Below are 17161 nucleotides of genomic sequence, written 5' to 3'. Positions count from 1 at the left end.
AAAGTCACCATTGTGACTCGATTCGATGTGTTTGGCTAGGGGAGTATCCCTGCCATGTCTCATATCACCAAGGTGTTCCCCAACCCGTCTCCGAAGTTCCCAGGTGGTTTTACCCACGTATTCAAGGCCACAGTGACAGGTTGCCTTATAGATGACTCCTTTTGAGCGACAATTAAGGAAACACCTAATGGTGTAAATCTTGCCCGTTACATTACTCATAAATTCACGGCCAGAAGGGATGTTAAGGCGTGGTGCACCCCAATGGGAAATAACTCCGGAGAGTCAGAGTCTGCAGTACACCAGTGTGCTTCTTTACTGGAGTAATTCGGGTGCAAAACAATATAGGCAAGGCACAGGGCTGGCTTCTCTAGTCTCCTCCCTGGCAGAAGAAGGGTTTACTGAGAAAAGGCCTGAGCTAGCTGCTCCTCTCTCTCTCCGAGAAGTCTGGTAGTCCAGTGTTGCTCCTTGGTCACAGGGCTGGTGCCCCATGGTCTGTGGCTCAATGTCCCCATCTCAGCGTCTTCTTCTGGTCACTCATGCAGACTGGCAGTGGTCCCTAAATGTAGAACACTAGGGGCTTTGACTGTTCTTCTTATATACAATTTCTGGCTAAACTAGAACCTTCTAGTGGGAGGGGTGGAATGGAGAAACTCAGCACAAACAGTTACAAAGTTACCACTCCCATCTGTCATAGACTTACATTAGAGCTTCAACTATACTCAATGGCAATGGCACAGCAGTTTTTCCAGACACAAACAAGTTTTCAGACATAACAGCATAGCTTCAAAAGGTCAGTCTGTCTGGTTTTAGTGGTAAACAAATCTGGCTTTTATCCTTCAAAACATGCTTTTTTAAACCCTATGGTAGCTGCAGAAAATTGCCAGCTTCTAATTAGCTAGAAAGTCCCCAAAAGTCTGTGTTCATTAACCCTTTCCACAGAGCCTCACAAATACAGTTCCCATAAATATCTCACAACATATAAAATGCAGTTACACAGTATTAAACAGTACAAGTTAACCCTTTCAAGTGAAATAAAGTGAGAAGTTTATAACTCTGCATACATGTCCAGACTTTAAAGTATCCATGCTCCAGGGCACTATATAATGAGTTGCACAGCAGGTGATGATGACAATCCGTCTTTGTATTTGTCAGGGTGGAGGTGGATTGTGTGCAATTAGACTACTCGTTGGTTGGCTCACGAATAAGGTACAAAAGTGGGGCAAAACATTGCAGCCAACATGCAACTTTTTAAGCAAAGGCCCCATATGAAACAAATTCAGTCTGGCATTTCTATTTGTAGTAAATCTCAGTTTACCTTACTTGACCATTTCCACATCATGCTGGCAATGAGTTATGTGCCCATGAGTCTGATGGGAGATCATTTTCACTTGGTTTGAAATCGCATTTAACAGCTCAATCACAGTTAGAGTTTTGTTAAAAATGTTAATCAGCTTTGCTTAAATCTGAGTAATGCACTAACATAATTAATTCTGGTCAACAGGTTCACCTCTGACGCGGTCACAGGAATTACCATTTCCATCATTTTATTCTTCTTCCCATCTGAAAAGCCGTCAATTTCATGGTACTTTGATCCTAAAGGTACAGAATTGAAGATAAAAGAGAGATAGGAGGCAGCGCCTCATGTGTGGTGTAGTATAATAATTGGTACAAGGGATAAGTAAAAACTCTTACCAGACGATGTTGTAAAGAGTCACAACACCTATATGAAGCTTGTGCTGATTTTCCCGATCAGCGTGCGGGGTGCCTGCGCTGCTGCCTAGGTTCCAACCCCGTGCCTTGGAAGCATTCGTCGGGGAGAGGTTTGTTGCAGAAGAAGAAAGAAAATGAACCTTTTGAATGGCGCTGTCAGCAGGAGTCAGAAGCAGGTGAGTATTGATAACTATTATAACTATAATAAATATTGATAACTAGTATTGATAACTATTATAACTAAGTATTGTTATCAATACTCACCTGCTTCTGACTCCTGCTGACAGCGCCATTCAAAAGGTTCATTTTCTTTCTTTTTCTGCAAAGGTACAGAATTAGAACTTTCATTTATCTATAGTACCATATACATTTTCTGCATCAGATTTGTGTCATTTGACCAGTGCTGTAGTCTATCAGAAATAGTCTTTTTTTTTGGCGGGGAAGGGGGATATGTAATCATGGGGGCCCACTCCACCATTATCTCCTGCAGCAGGGAATTCAAATCATAAGAAATGTAGGATTATTTGAATCCCTAGTTTGTGCCACATGTTTGTGTCTAATCCATAGCATAGCATAGGAGTATTCTACAGAGAACTTTTGAAAAGCACAAAGCAGGACAATATGTTCGGTGTGCTAAGCAAATTTTTTCTTTATAGGCAACGTCTCTAACTCCGCCTAAAACATAACCATACACATCTGATCCCACCCAGTCCCCTTAATGCCACCACACAGTAATTATTCCTCCTGTGTGCCACTGCAATGGGCACCTCCCCCTAGGGCCCTCTATAACGCGACCCAGGTGTAGGAATGCCGAGTGGTATAGTGCGGCCTGTTTCTTTATGTGTGTCATGGTGCTCCTACCTGGATACAGCTGGACCCCAGGCTTTGGCTCCGAAGCAATAAATAGGGGGAATAATTGAGAAATAAAATAATTACTTCAGTCCAGACCTTGAGATGAAGTTAAATGGCAGCTTTACTTGAATAAACGTTTCTAGAAAAAGGTTTACAGGCTTTGTTTTGGTTCCAGCAGGCTTTAGCATTAAAACTGGCAGGCAAACCCAACTGTACTATATCTGTTTCTCTCTGACTCTGCTGTACAGACAGGCTGGCTGTATAACTCAGCTTCTTCTGTATACTGCACTTCACTTTGTAGTCTGACTCTAGGTTATGCCAGGGAACTTTCCTCCTGGCTCCTGAGGCTTCAAGCTTTGGTCTCCATGGCTAGCAGAGCTTAGGGTGCTCTGGCTGGCGTGGGCACATCCAGCAGAGACATGCCACTGCACACCCTTCCCCTAGCAGGGGGTAAGCTAGACTGGAACTAACTGGTCCCAGCTCTTCCTGCAGGAAATAGGACAATCCCACTTCTCTTTAGAGGGGGGGGGGGGTTAGAATGGAATGGCAAGTTCCATTCTCTCTAACTATAGCTCTGCATTGTTTGCTGCCACCTGCTGGTGAACCAGGTATATTACATGAACAGTTAGTTAACATTATTATAAATGCACAGTGTTGAGGGACCTGGAAATAAATGCATAAGAGGACATGGGGTTAGCCCAATAAGGACAGTAGCAGGGTGTAGGAGTGGCAACACCACTCTGCGGTGGTACACCACAACACAGTAATTTTGCCCACTTCACAGTAGTTATGCCCAGACGTTTGCCCCCTCACAGTAGTATTTAAATCAAATTTCTGAAAAGTTTCAGCCAGGATTTGAACTCCTAACATTCTACATTAGAAGAAAGGACCTTATCCATTCAGCTATAAAGCTGAATAGTAACCCATGTCAGAAAAACCTCATAGTAGTTTCTGATGTAGTGAGTATTCCTACAGAATACTTATTTATTATTTCTGTGCAGGTTAAAATGTAGTTCTATAGTGTAGTGGTTAACATCCTTGCCTCTAATGTACAAGGTTGTGAGTTTGAATCCTGGCAGAAATATATATATATATATCAAAGGTTTTAGCCATAATATATTATTATATATTTAGAATATATAATATATTATGGCTAAAAATATCAGTAGTAGTTTCCCACATATTATGCATTCATATATATCAGAATTATGATTATATATACAGTGGATATAAAAAGTCTACACACCCCTTTTAGAATGTCAGGTTTCTGTGCAGTAAAAAAATGAGACAAAGATGAATCATTTCAGAACTTTTTCCACCTTTAATGTGACCTATAAATTGTACCACTCAATTGAAAAATAAACTGAAATCTTTTTGGTGGAGGGAAGAAAATAAAAAAAACTAAAATAATGTGGTTGCATAAGTGTGCACACCCTCTTATAACTGGGGATGTAGCTGTGTTCAGAATTAAGCAATCACATTCAAAATCATGTTAAATAGGAGTCAGCATACACGTGCCATCATTTAAAGTGCCTCTGATTAACCCCAAATAAGCTCTAGTTGGTCTTTCCTGAAATTGTCTTAGTCGCATCCCACAGCAAAAGCCATGGTCCACAGAGAGCTTCCAAAGCATCAGAGGGATCTTATTGTTAAAAGGTATCAGTCAGGAGAAGGGTACAAAAGAATTTCCAAGGCATTAGATATACCATGGAACACAGTGAAGACAGTCATCATCAAGTGGAGAAAATATGGCACAACAGTGACATTACCAAGAACTGGACGTCCCTCCAAAATTGATGAAAAGACGAGAAGAAAACTTGTCTGGGAGGCTACCAAGAGGCCTACAGCAACATTAAAGGAGCTGCAGGAATATCTGGCAAGTACTGGCTGTGTGGTACATGTGAAAACAATCTCCCGTTGTCAAGAGGGTGTCAAGAGCCACGCCTGACTCCATTATACCCGTGGTCAGGAAGTCGCAGCGGGTGGCTGCGCGCTCTATGTATAAAGATAGGGCTGATTCTTAATGGTAGCTTTCTGGGTTTGCCTTGCAACCCTTTTTGGCTCACTCAGGGATCCGTAGCTCCTCCTCAGCTGTTTCTTGTCCAGCAATCCCAACCTCCTTATATTCCCCTCTCCCACTTCTCTGGTTGCCAGATATAGAGCTTCCTGCCTGGACTTCTATACGGACCCACTGGAGCTGTGTAGCTGTGTTCCCTGGTTGTTGTTCCAGAACGTTACCCTCCGGATCCCTGTTGGACTTGTGTTGTCTGCTGTTGTCGTCCACCTGGGATTTTATGTTTTGTCTGTGTTGTCTGTCCTCTCCTTGGTGTTTTCCTTTTAGTGTCAGTGGTGCGGACTAGTGTTCCCACCGCCCCGTTCACTACGTAGGGCTCATCTTAGGGAAAGCCAGGGTTTAGGCACGTGATCGGCGTACAGGTGAGGAACCCGTCTAGGGACGTCAGGGCAGTCAGGTGCCAGCCTCAAGGTGAGTCAGGGGTCACCACCTTTCCCTCTCCCTTGGACAGGGCCTTCCCATTTCCCTCCCTTTGCGTACACCGGTCATGACACCTGTATTCTTCATGTGTCTGGGCTATGGGGTAGAGTGGCAAGATGAAAGCCTTTTCTTACAAAGAAAAACATCCAAGCCAGGCTACATTTTGCAAAAACACATCTCATGTCTCCCAAAAGCATGTGGGAAAAGGTGTTATGGACATGGTCTGATGAAACCAACGTTGAACCTATTGGCCATAATTCCAAAAGATATGTTTGGCGCAAAAACAACACTGCACATCACCAAAAGAACACCATACCCACAGTGAAGCATGGTGGTGGCAGCATCATGCTTTGGGGCTGTTTTTCTTCAGCTGGAACTGGGGCCTTAGTTAAGCTAGAGGGAATTATGAACAGTTCCAAATACCAGTCAATATTGGCACAAAACCTTCAGGCTTCTGCTAGAAAGCTGAACATGAAGAGGAACTTCATCTTTCAGCATGACAACGACCCAAAGCATACATCCAAATCAACAAAGGAATAGCTTCACCAGAAGAAGATTAAAGTTTTGGAATGTCCCAGCCAGAGCCCAGACCTGATTCAGATTGAAAATCCGTGGGGTGATCTGAAGAGGGCTGTGCACAGGAGATGCCCTCGCAATCTGACAGATTTGGAGTGTTTTTGCAAAGAAGAGTGGGCAAATCTTGCCAAGTCAAAATGTGCCATGCTGATAGACTCATACCCAAAAAGACTGAGTGCTATAATAAAACCAAAAGGTTCTTCAACAAAGTATTAGTTTAAGGGTGTGCACACTTATGCAACCATATTATTTTATTTTTATATTTTTTCTTCCCTCTACCTAAAAGATTTCAGTTTATTTTTTAATTGAGTTGTACAGTTTATAGGTCACATTAAAGGTGGAAGAAGTTCAGAAATGATTTATCTTTGTCTCATTTTTTTACATCACATAAATCTGACATTTTAACAGGGGTGTGTAGACTTTTTATATCCACTGTGTATATATATATATATATATATATATATATATACACTCACCTAAAGAATTATTAGGAACACCTGTTCTATTTCTCATTAATGCAATTATCTAGTCAACCAATCACATGGCAGTTGCTTCAATGCATTTAGGGGGGTGGTCCTGGTCAAGACAATCTCCTGAACTCCAAACTTAATGTCAGAATGGGAAAGAAAGGTGATTTAAGCAATTTTGAGCGTGGCATGGTTGTTGGTGCCAGACGGGCCGGTCTGAGTATTTCACAATCTGCTCAGTTACTGGGATTTTCACGCACAACCATTTCTAGGGTTTACAAAGAATGGTGTGAAAAGGGAAAAACATCCAGTATGCGGCAGTCCTGTGGGAGAAAATGCCTTGTGGATGCTAGAGGTCAGAGGAGAATGGGCCGACTGATTCAAGCTGATAGAAGAGCAACGTTGACTGAAATAACCACTCGTTACAACCGAGGTATACAGCAAAGCATTTGTGAAGCCACAACACGCACAACCTTGAGGCGGATGGGCTACAACAGCAGAAGACCCCACCAGGTACCACTCATCTCCACTACAAATAGGAAAAAGAGGCTACAATTTGCATGAGCTAACCAAAATTGGACTGTTGAAGACTGGAAAAATGTTGCCTGGTCTGATGAGTCTTGATTTCTGTTGAGACATTCAAATGGTAGAGTCCGAATTTGGCGTAAACAGAATGAGAACATTGATCCATCATGCCTTGTTACCACTGTGCAGGCTGGTGGTGGTGGTGTAACAGTGTGGGGGATGTTTTCTGGGCACACTTTAGGCCCCTTAGTGCCAATTGGGCATCGTTTAAATGCCACGGGCTACCTGAGCATTGTTTATGACCATGTCCATCCCTTCATGACCACCATGTACCCATCCTCTGATGGCTACTTCCAGCAGGATAATGCACCATGTCACAAAGCTCGAATCATTTCAAATTGGTTTCTTGAACATGACAATGAGTTCACTGTACTAAAATGGCCCCCACAGTCACCAGATCTCAACCCAATAGAGCATCTTTGGGATGTGGTGGAACGGGAGCTTCGTGCCCTGGATGTGCATCCCTCAAATCTCCATCAACTGCAAGATGCTATCAGCACCTTGTTGAATCAATGCCACGTAGAATTAAGGCAGTTCTGAAGGCAAAAGGGGGTCCAACACCGTATTAGTATGGTGTTCCTAATAATTCTTTAGGTGAGTGTATATATATATATATATATCTCTATTTCTGAAAGCATTCAAACTCCCAACCTTGTACATTAGAGGCAAGGAGTTTATCCACTCAGCTACAAAGCTGAATGCTAGACTGTCCCAGAAAAAACTCATAGTAGTTTCTGATGTACTGAGTATTCCTATTCAGCAGAAGACTTATTTTATATTTCTGTGTGAAGGTTAACATATAGCTCTATAGTGTAGTGGTTAACATCCTTTCCTCTAATGTACAAGTTTGGGAGTTCAAATCCTGGCAGAAACATTTTGGAAATAGAGATTAAATTTATATATTGAATAATTTTTTTAGTAATTGTAAATAATATATGGCACAAAATAAATGTAAATTTTTTATTTTTCTATTCTATTCTATTCATTCTTTTTTTATATTCATACTTCTGATATATATAAATGCATTAAAAATGGGGAAGCTACTACTGATATATATATTTCTGAAATATTTCTGCCAGGTTTAGAATTCCCAACCTTGTACATTAGAGGCAAGGATGTTAACCACTACACTATAAAACTAAATGTTAACCTGCACACGAATATAAAATAAGTATTTTGCTGAATAGGAATACTCAGTACTACTATGAGTTTTTTCTGACAGAGTTAGGCTACTTTCACACTACCGTTCAGAGCGGGTCCGTCTGATGTCTGCACAGACGGATCCGCTCCTATAATGCAGACGTTTGGATCCGTTCAGAACAGATCCGTCTGCATTATAGTTTAAAAAAAAATCTAAGTGTGAAAGTAGCCTGAACGGATCCGTCCAGACTTTACATTGAAAGTCAATGGGGGACGGATCCGTTTGAAGATTGAGCCATATTGTGTCATCTTCAAACGGATCCGTCCCCATTGACTTACATTGTAAGTCTGGACGGATCCGCTTGCCTCCGCACGGCCAGGCGGACACCCGAACGCTGCAAGCAGCGTTCAGGTGTCCGCTTGCTGAGCGGAGGCTGAACGCTGCCAGACTGATGCATTCTGAGTGGATCCGCGTCCACTCAGAATGCATTAGTAGCTGGACGGATGCGTTCGGGGCCGCTTGTGAGCCCCTTCAAACGGAGCTCACAAGCGGAGCCCCGACGCTAGTGTGAAAGTAGCCTTAAGCATTCAGCTTTATAGCTGAGTGGATAAGGTCCTTTCCTCTAATGTACAAGAGGTTAGGAGTTCAAATCCCATCAGAAACTTTTCAGAAATAGATGCTAAATTACATTTAAATACACTAACTCAAGCATAGTTATGCTTGAGCCGAACAGGTGTTCGGCCGAGCATGCTCGATTAACACTAGTGATAACAATTATGAAGTGTCTTCTCCAGGTTTCTATGTTTGCCATTCCTATATTATTCTTGCTAGAAGTTATGAATAAATTGCTAACAGTCTGCAATAAAATTCCAGCTGATTGTAACCAGTGGAGAGCGTGTCCCTCACAGTCTGACACTAGCAAGACTAATTAAGTAGTGTCAGCCTGTGCAGGGTCACACCACTAACTGGTGACACTCAGCGGAACCTTTATTGCAGAGTGCCGGCAATTAATTTATAACCTCTTAGCAGGAATAGAAGGATGGCATAACATAGAGTCATAAGAATACATGATCCAAAATTGTTTTTACCTGGCGAATGCAAGTAATTACGAAGACATACATGTCAGGAGAGGTAACAGGTAGAGTTCAGCCAATCAAATCCAACTAAGTGGAATTCGATCCAAATTTCAGGATAAATTTGATTCGACATGAAGCCGTATTTCCTGGTGCTTCGTGGTAGGGAATTGATTTAAGCTGAAACAGGGTAAAAAAATAAATATATCATACTTACCTCCTCTATTTGCTCGCCATGTACCGGCCGCCACCATCTTGAAAATCTTGGCTGAAATCCTGTGCGTGTTGACGTATGACATCACAATGCCGGCCGTCATGAGCAAATGGAGGCGGTAAGTATTACTTAATTTTTTTCTGCTAATTTTACACTGTTTTTACTTTCAGACGCGATGATCATATATGAACTTGGCTTCTGAGGGGTACAATTAGAGATGAGCAAATTTTTCAAAAATTCGATTCAGCCGGTTCGCCAAATTTTTGGAAAAAGTTCTGTTCAATCCGAATTTATTTGCGGCGATTCGCGTAAAAAAAATGGTATTTCCTGGCTGCTGAGAGCCTTTATAGTGGAGTAGAACACTGTGCCTTGCAGTAACAATCATAAGTAGTCTGCTCTGATAGTGAAATAATACTGTGAGTCCGTATGACATGCAGATGACAGGCGTCGCTGTTAGAATCACTGCAGACTTCACTTATTTGGGCAGTCACGGGGCCAAAACTGACCAAATAACTCAAGTATGAACTCAGCCTTACAGGTCGATGTTAGCGTCAAGAAAAAGCGCACTCCTTTTACACCATAGTCAGCTGATTCCACATAGATGTCTACAGAACATGTTCTATTAAACGCTTATACAAGTAGAGCCCCCCCCCGACAGAGTGGAGAGGGTGTAAGCAGTAGGTTTGTGTTGGCGTCACTGATTATTTTGCCCTTCCTCTGATCCGTCATAACAATAACCCCAAAAAAACGGATCCTTTCTGTTGAGCATCCGCCTTCACTCGGTCAACAATTGGTCAGTAATCCTTCAGTATTTCTAATACCAAAAAAAACAGGAGTGGATCCAAAACAGAGATGACACGTGAATGGAATATTTGCATGTCAACATTGGCACCTTGGCTACGCTTCACCTTCTGCCCACAGATTCTACATATGGCATGTTCACCTCCTCTGGCGGCTTAACAAAAAACTGCCACACCGCCGAGTAGGTGATTTTACCCCCAGCACTACGCACTGACTGACTGCTACCGTCGCTGCTTCCATGAACCCGTGCACCATTACTTTCCGGGCAGGTAGGCTTCTGCAAAGCGGGTGGTCTACCCTGGGCACGTTTGGCTACCGACCACCCATTGCTGCCACTCTGCTGACTCACAGCCACGCTAGCGATTTGCTGGCTCCACCACTGCCTCACACGCAAGCTGACACCCTCTTCTCCCGATGATGATGAAGCCCCTTCGTTACCCGCCTCCCAAGTGCGATCAGCTACATCATCATCATCATCATCGAGTACCGTCTGCACGTCACCGATGTCTTCCTCAACCATCTCTGGGTCAGGAGCCTGACCGCTTGCAACACCAGCTCCCACGTCACTCTACTCATCAGTACTTGCCCGCCTAGTGGAGGAAGCGGCGGATGTCTCCTCCACATCTTGGCTGGCCAGTAGCTGCTGACTGTCCTCTAGTAGCTCGTTCTCACTGTATAGTGGAGCTGAGCCCACAGCATATAATACTTCTCTGGCTGAGGGAACAGAAAAGGACAGAGGAAGGTGAGGGCACAGGGCCTGCTCCCGGGCCATGCCAACTGAGGGTTGTGTCTGACGAACCCACTGACTCTTGGCTGGGGGTGTCTGATGTCACTTGCGACGAAGTTGAAGATCGAGTCAACCTTTCAAGAACCGCTGGGTTGCTGGTCAAGACAAGATCGCTAGCTGACACTGGGAGCTCAGGCCTCTCAAAGTGACCCCTGCTGCCACGCCCCCTTACTCTGCTGTGACCTCTGCCTGCGCCAGAAACATTTAGGCCTCTGACACTCCCCTGTGCAGGGCCTGGTACTTATATGTCTGACATACTGTTAGATTAAATAAATAAATAGGAAATTAAAACACCCTAAAAATGTATGTAATTTTCTCACTTCAACACAGCTAATAAGCCCTTTTTTCCCCATTAATACAAGCCAAAAAAAATGCTTTATAACTGCACTGCACAAGGGCAAATAAGAATAAAGAAATATTTCCTTGTAATAAACCCTGTTAATGGATGGATCACACAGCACGTGCACCCCAATAACAAGAACGGTTTGCTGGAATTACAGAGCTGTATAATGGCAATTTGGATCCGCAGTCAGTGCAGCAAGGTGTAGTAGGATTGTTCCTATTACCCAGGCTGTAACCTTCCCTACTTAACCCTGTTCAACATAAATGCTATGGAATGATTCCTCCCTATCCTTTCCCTACACCTTGAATAATCTTTCCCTGCACTTGTAAATCGTTTTTTCAGCACAATGAAGGCTTTCCTAGCACTGTCCCTAGCGCCTGCTGACGTCTCTCCCTGCACTAAATACACTGGAAAATGGCAGAATCCAAAATGGCTGAGGCCATTTATTAGTGTTTTTTGCGGATATTCTAATTCGCGAAGATGTAGAATATAGTGCTATATATTTTTTTAATCAGTAACCTCCCTTCTTTCTTGTGGGCCAATGAGAAGGCTGCAATATCTTTGTCAGAGCTTAGCAACATCCCTAGCAACCAATAGGAAAGTTGCCTACCCCTTACTATATAAGTAACTCCCCAGCTGCCATTTTCTGCAGTTTTTTTTGCAGTTCTGAGAGAGAGAGAGCAGTGACATTGCTGTGCTCTGTGCTTTCATCTGGATTCTATTCCTTATCCAATTACATTAGATTAGTTAGTTAGCTCATATATATAATACAGATAGTTAGTGGGAAATAGTCAGTGTAGGTTAGATAGTGATATATATAGCTGATAGGTTCCAGTGCAGGGTGTTAGGCAGGGTGATAGGAATTACTGTTTCTCTGCTGTCCATACATACATGCTACAGACATAGTGCTGTGATGTCACAACAATACTTAATTGGTGCAATCAGTAATATCTACTCAGACCTGATAAAATGTGAAGTTGCATGTATTGCGCAAAAAATATACGCATCATTAGTGCTGATTTGCGCAATCATGAAAATAATGACTGGAGATCACGAATTCTAAAATTTGCGAGTTTATTGCGAATATTATGCGAAAAATTCACGAAATATCATAAAAACGAATATTGCCTTTGTCGCTCACCACTACTATTTATAGGGCTGTGACATCACAGGGCTGGCTGGCTGCTGATTGTCTGCCTCCATGGCAATATTGGTGATCCCGCCTTCCCAGAGTCCTTGCTCCATGTCCTCAAACGTGCAGCAGCCATTTTATGAAAAAATGCGATTCGTTACCACGAAGCGTAAGAAAATTCGGATTCGGTGCGAATCAAATTTTTCCTGAAATTAGGATCAAATTCCACTTCGTCAACTTCGATTCGCTCATCTCTAGGTACAATGATTGGGAGCGGCACTAAGCAAATTTTTTAGTAAATTTCGGCGAAGCAGCCTAATCGGATTTTCCAAAACTTTGCTCACCTCTAGTGACAGGTCCTCTTTAATAGGTACTGCGGCCATGGAACCCTGCCGGTCTCCTGTATGAGTTCCAGCAGAGGTGTAGTGATGTAGGTGTTTTATGAAGAGTGTATCCCCAGTAGCATGGCTCCCAAGTCAATGGATAGTGACTGCTTTTTATTTTTGCAAGGCTATATACCAACAATATGCTTCAGAGCTGAGTCAGGTTCCAACACTACCTGTCACTGTCTATTGCCAGCTGCATCAATACACCTGGTATTGTCACCGTAGATTGAAAATGAACTAACTACAATGCTAGAATTATGCACACATGATAAGTGATGTCATAGTACAACAATGTACAAATGCACACAGTAACATCCATTAAGAAATATATAATGGTTCTTGACTCCTCTCTATGAGGTTATACTGGATGACTTTCATTTAAACCAATATAGTGAAATTATTCATCATTGGAATATTACTTTCTACAGCCCCCAATACAGAGAGTAGGCCTCTGCTGTCATGGAAGAAAGCTCAGGAGTCTGTACCCTGGAACATTATCTTACTGCTGGGAGGCGGATTTGCCATGGCAAAGGGATGTGAGGTGAGTCATGAAGCTGGCCAACCACATGCAGGAAACATCTCTCCTAAATATAGTGGTCTACAACCTGTGTCAGGTTTTCGACCTTCAGCCTCATTAGCACAAGTGGTCGTTTGTCTTTTTGGTTGTTTTACTAGTAACAATGTGCATGTTGGTTGTTACAACCATTTTTTCTTAGACGTCTGGTTTATCCACATGGATTGGAAGCCGCTTGCAGCCCCTTGAAAGTCTTCCACCAGCTCTTGCTGTCCTCCTTATCACCATACTGATCGCCTCATTCACAGAATTTGCCAGCAACACAGCCACTATAATTGTTTTCCTTCCGGTTCTGTCTGAGCTGGTGAGTAGTTTAATGCCAAAAGGGTGGCTGGTGGATTCCATGACATTAGCTATTGTCTCGTAGACCACATAACACCTAATTGATGAAGAGTAGCCATAAGATGTTTTTGAGGTTCCTGTGGTGGCCTAATTGACTAAATCTAGATAAATTCTAGTTAAACCACACTGTCCCTGATGTTCCTGAGAATTTGTCAACTAAACCCTGAAGCTAGCCTGCAGGTTCATAAAACAAAGTAGTATAGTAGTGTTAAGCGAATCGAAGTATCCAAAGTGGACTTTGATCTGAATTTCAGGAAAATTTTGATTTGTCACAAAGCCGAAATTCCTTGTGCTTCGTGGTAATGAATAAATTTTTCGTCAATTGGTGGCTGAAAAAAAAAAAAAAATACTTACCTCATCCACTTGCTCGTGGAGAGGCTGTCTTGATTGAAGAAAACCCGTCACGTGATCACACTGGGCTCTTGGTGACGTCATCGTTGATGTGACGTCATCACTGATGAGCGTTGAACACAGTATGTGAGGGGTTAAATGACGGGGTGTTATTGTTATTGCACCCACTCCATACAATGGAAAACTATTCATGACAACGTAATTAGTAACAAATCGGATTTCTTGTCGAAGATCGGCAAAGCATCCGAATAAAATATCTCTATAGTATAGATATCATAAAGAAGGCATGCTCAACCTGCGGCCCTGTAGTTGTTGGAAAACTACAACTCCCATAATTCCCGGACAGCCTACAGCTATCAGCCTACAGAAGGGCATGGTGGGAGTTGTAGTTTTACAACAGCTGGAGGGCCGCAGGTTGAGCATCTCTGTCATAAAGGGATTTGGCCAGCTATTAAAGAGATCTACCCTTCCATCACAGTAATGTACTCTACATACCTAACAAAGGATCACCCACCCAATAAAAGGATCCACCCAGCCATGAAAAGGGATCATCTTATCAAAGTAATCCACTCACCCATAATAGAAATCCACCTGTGGCGGGCCGGACCGCGGCCGAGGGTCCCCTTTAATTGAAAGTTTTGTTGTGACGCCAGTTGCACTGAAGCAACAAGGGCACAGGGCTCCTTTTTGTGATATGATGGTACCCAGGTGTAGGAATGCCGGAGTGGTGTAGGGTGGCCTAAATGTCCCTTAATGGTGTTGCATTTGACATGGTGCTCCAACCTGGATACGCTGAAACCCCAGGCGTGGTTGTCTGCAGCAGAGCAAAGGGGTAGTTGGTAAAGGGGATGAAGAAATAAATGGAGTCCAGACCTTGTATATACTTGAACAGCAACTTTACTTGAATAAATGCCCTTCCAAACAGTTTACAGGCTTTATCTTGGTTTCCAGCAGGCATTGACATTAACTGTGGTAGGCAAACTTCTTTCTGCTAAAATAGGTTACTCTCTGGCTCTGCTGTGCTAACAGGATAGCTGTATAACTTAGCTTTAGCTGTGGACTGCAACTTCCTTCTCTAGTCTGTCTCTAGATTTGTCCAGGGAAAACTTTACTCCCGGTTTCTGAGGCTTCAGGCTTCTGCCTCCATATGCAGCTGAGCTGAAGGTGCTCTAGCTGGCCTAGGCAGGGCTCGTTCAGCAGGCACAGGCTCCTGCTGCCTTCCCCTAGCAGGGGGTACTCTATTCTGACTTCTAACCAGCTAAACTCCTCCCTCTCTTAGAGAGAGCTAGAATAGAAAGAAGGGTTCCATTCTAGGTAAAATAGCTCTGCCATTTATACTGCCATCTGCTGGTAAACCAGGCATATTACACTTGAACAGTTACATAACAATATTATGAAGGAATAGTTTGCAGGACCTGGAAATTAGTACATAGGATGACATCATGTTAACCATAGGAGAGAGTAGCAAGGTGTAGAAGGTGGTAATGCACCTCTGGGGCGTTACACACCCATCCAGCAAAAAGATTTAACAAGCATTAAAAGAAACAACGACCCAACAAAGAGATCTACCCACTCAAAGCTTCATATTCATATACCTAATCATCAAACAGATTCACCTACTCATCTCTACACCTAGAAAAAAACCTTAGAACATGGAACACAGAATTAAGCATCTCTCTTATGTTTTAGGCCATACGTCTGAAGGTGAATCCGTTGTACTTAATGATTCCTGGTACTGTTGGCTGTTCCTATGCATTCATGCTGCCTGTGTCTACACCTCCAAACTCTATAGCCTTTTCTACTGGACACTTGTTGGTGAAAGACATGGTAAGCTAAATGTGACTGTTAACTAAGCTTATTCAGATAACAGATTATGCTGTCCAACAATCATTATTTTCATATTTGATATTTTTTTTACAGGCTAAAACTGGAGTATTGATGAATCTGATGGGAGTCCTCCTTCTTAGTTTAGCAATGAATACTTGGGCTTCCAGTTTATTCCAGCTGGGCACCTTCCCTGACTGGGTAAACATCCATTCAGAAAACATTACTGTCCTAGCTACTACTAAATACAACATGACCACTGGGGCATAACCATGGAAACTTCACACCTCCATTGACTATGGCCACAATAACTGACATTGTGATGACAACACTAATGTGGAGATAGATCTGTCTGCAACTTTAAAAACAAAATGGCTGCAAACCTTTACCTTGAAGGAATGCTGTATATTTGGTATTTGATTGTTTCTTTCTAATTGTTACACAATTGTGTATTTTCTAAGTCATCAATTCTTCCAGAATTGTAATAAGATATTAGTCATATAGGGCTGCATGTGTCTGCAGTCTCATATCTCAGGTCAACGACTCATTCTATACAAAGTCCTTCTCATTGGGTCCTCATAGGATACCATGGATAGGATTGTATACCATGTCATAGGGACCGAGTTGATTATGAGTGGTAGATGACCTTTCTAGGTGCCACCAAGGACACAGGTTCTTGTAAGTCTGAAAGTAGATATAGTTTTAAAAGATGCATTCTCCAAGAAGTCTCATCTGATATGTACAAACAAATGTTGTTTCTTGGTTTGGTCGAACATACCCAACTGGCCAAAGCCTTGGAAATTCCTCAGATTGTTTTATTGAAATGGAAAATGTGCTTGGATCAATTGTAAGAATATCTCCTCTCTTGAAGCTAGTCTTACCATGTCCATCATTCCAGGATAAAAGGGCTATGGGCTTTTTCATCTTTCACGGTAGGTGGCAAGAGTGGCCGGATGCTTCATTCTTCCCTCTGGATAGGTGGACCTCTTTAATCTTCATACCTCCCATAGAAAAAGTTATGAGAACTGACAGAGCGGTTTAATTCCTGTCTAGTGCAATATAAGTGCATAAAATAAATACATAAATAAACCTGTTAAGATGTAAACAAGTCAGGATACAGATGGGGTGGTACTTCTCCCCCACTAACCTCACCTGTTAAGATGATTTGAACCATGGTGCAATAAAAATAAATTACTACTAGTGGTTGTGTATCTTAAATAATTCAATCAAAATGTGTAGATTTGTAAAATATGTTGTGTTGTAGTATATGCTGCATTATATTGGATGATTTCTTAGTTTTTTTTGTACATTCTAATAATTGATGGAAATGTTTGTTTATTTGTAGGCTCTACTCACAAAACCGTATTGTGGCCACATTTTAGTATAAGTTTGGTCTAGTTGAACTGCAGGGGTTCTTGTTGATGTTATGTGGCTAACTAAAGCTGGCTATATTCATGTAAGCCATGACCAGTCAGTCATCCATAAGATCATTCGCACAAACAATCCAAC

The 17161-nt window shown here is 42.4% G+C and overlaps 1 protein-coding gene across 1 annotated transcript in view; it reads left to right on the top strand.

The window, feature by feature from the left end:
• The window catches only part of SLC13A3 (solute carrier family 13 member 3), a 45403-nt gene extending 28551 nt beyond the window's left edge, over positions 1 to 16852 (top strand). Inside the window, exons 9-13 of the mRNA XM_040436612.1 lie at positions 1502 to 1599; positions 12990 to 13102; positions 13278 to 13439; positions 15518 to 15655; positions 15749 to 16852. Coding sequence (XP_040292546.1) covers positions 1502 to 1599; positions 12990 to 13102; positions 13278 to 13439; positions 15518 to 15655; positions 15749 to 15922 — 685 coding nt within the window. The 3' untranslated portion in view covers positions 15923 to 16852. The remainder of the gene's footprint in view (positions 1 to 1501; positions 1600 to 12989; positions 13103 to 13277; positions 13440 to 15517; positions 15656 to 15748) is intronic.
• Positions 16853 to 17161: the final 309 nt, after the last annotated feature.

Source organism: Bufo bufo, chromosome 6, assembly GCF_905171765.1.
Source record: "Bufo bufo chromosome 6, aBufBuf1.1, whole genome shotgun sequence".
Taxonomy (NCBI): Eukaryota; Metazoa; Chordata; class Amphibia; order Anura; family Bufonidae; genus Bufo; species Bufo bufo.
The sequence above is the reverse complement of the archived record's forward strand: the minus strand, read 5'-3'. Positions and strand labels throughout refer to the sequence as shown.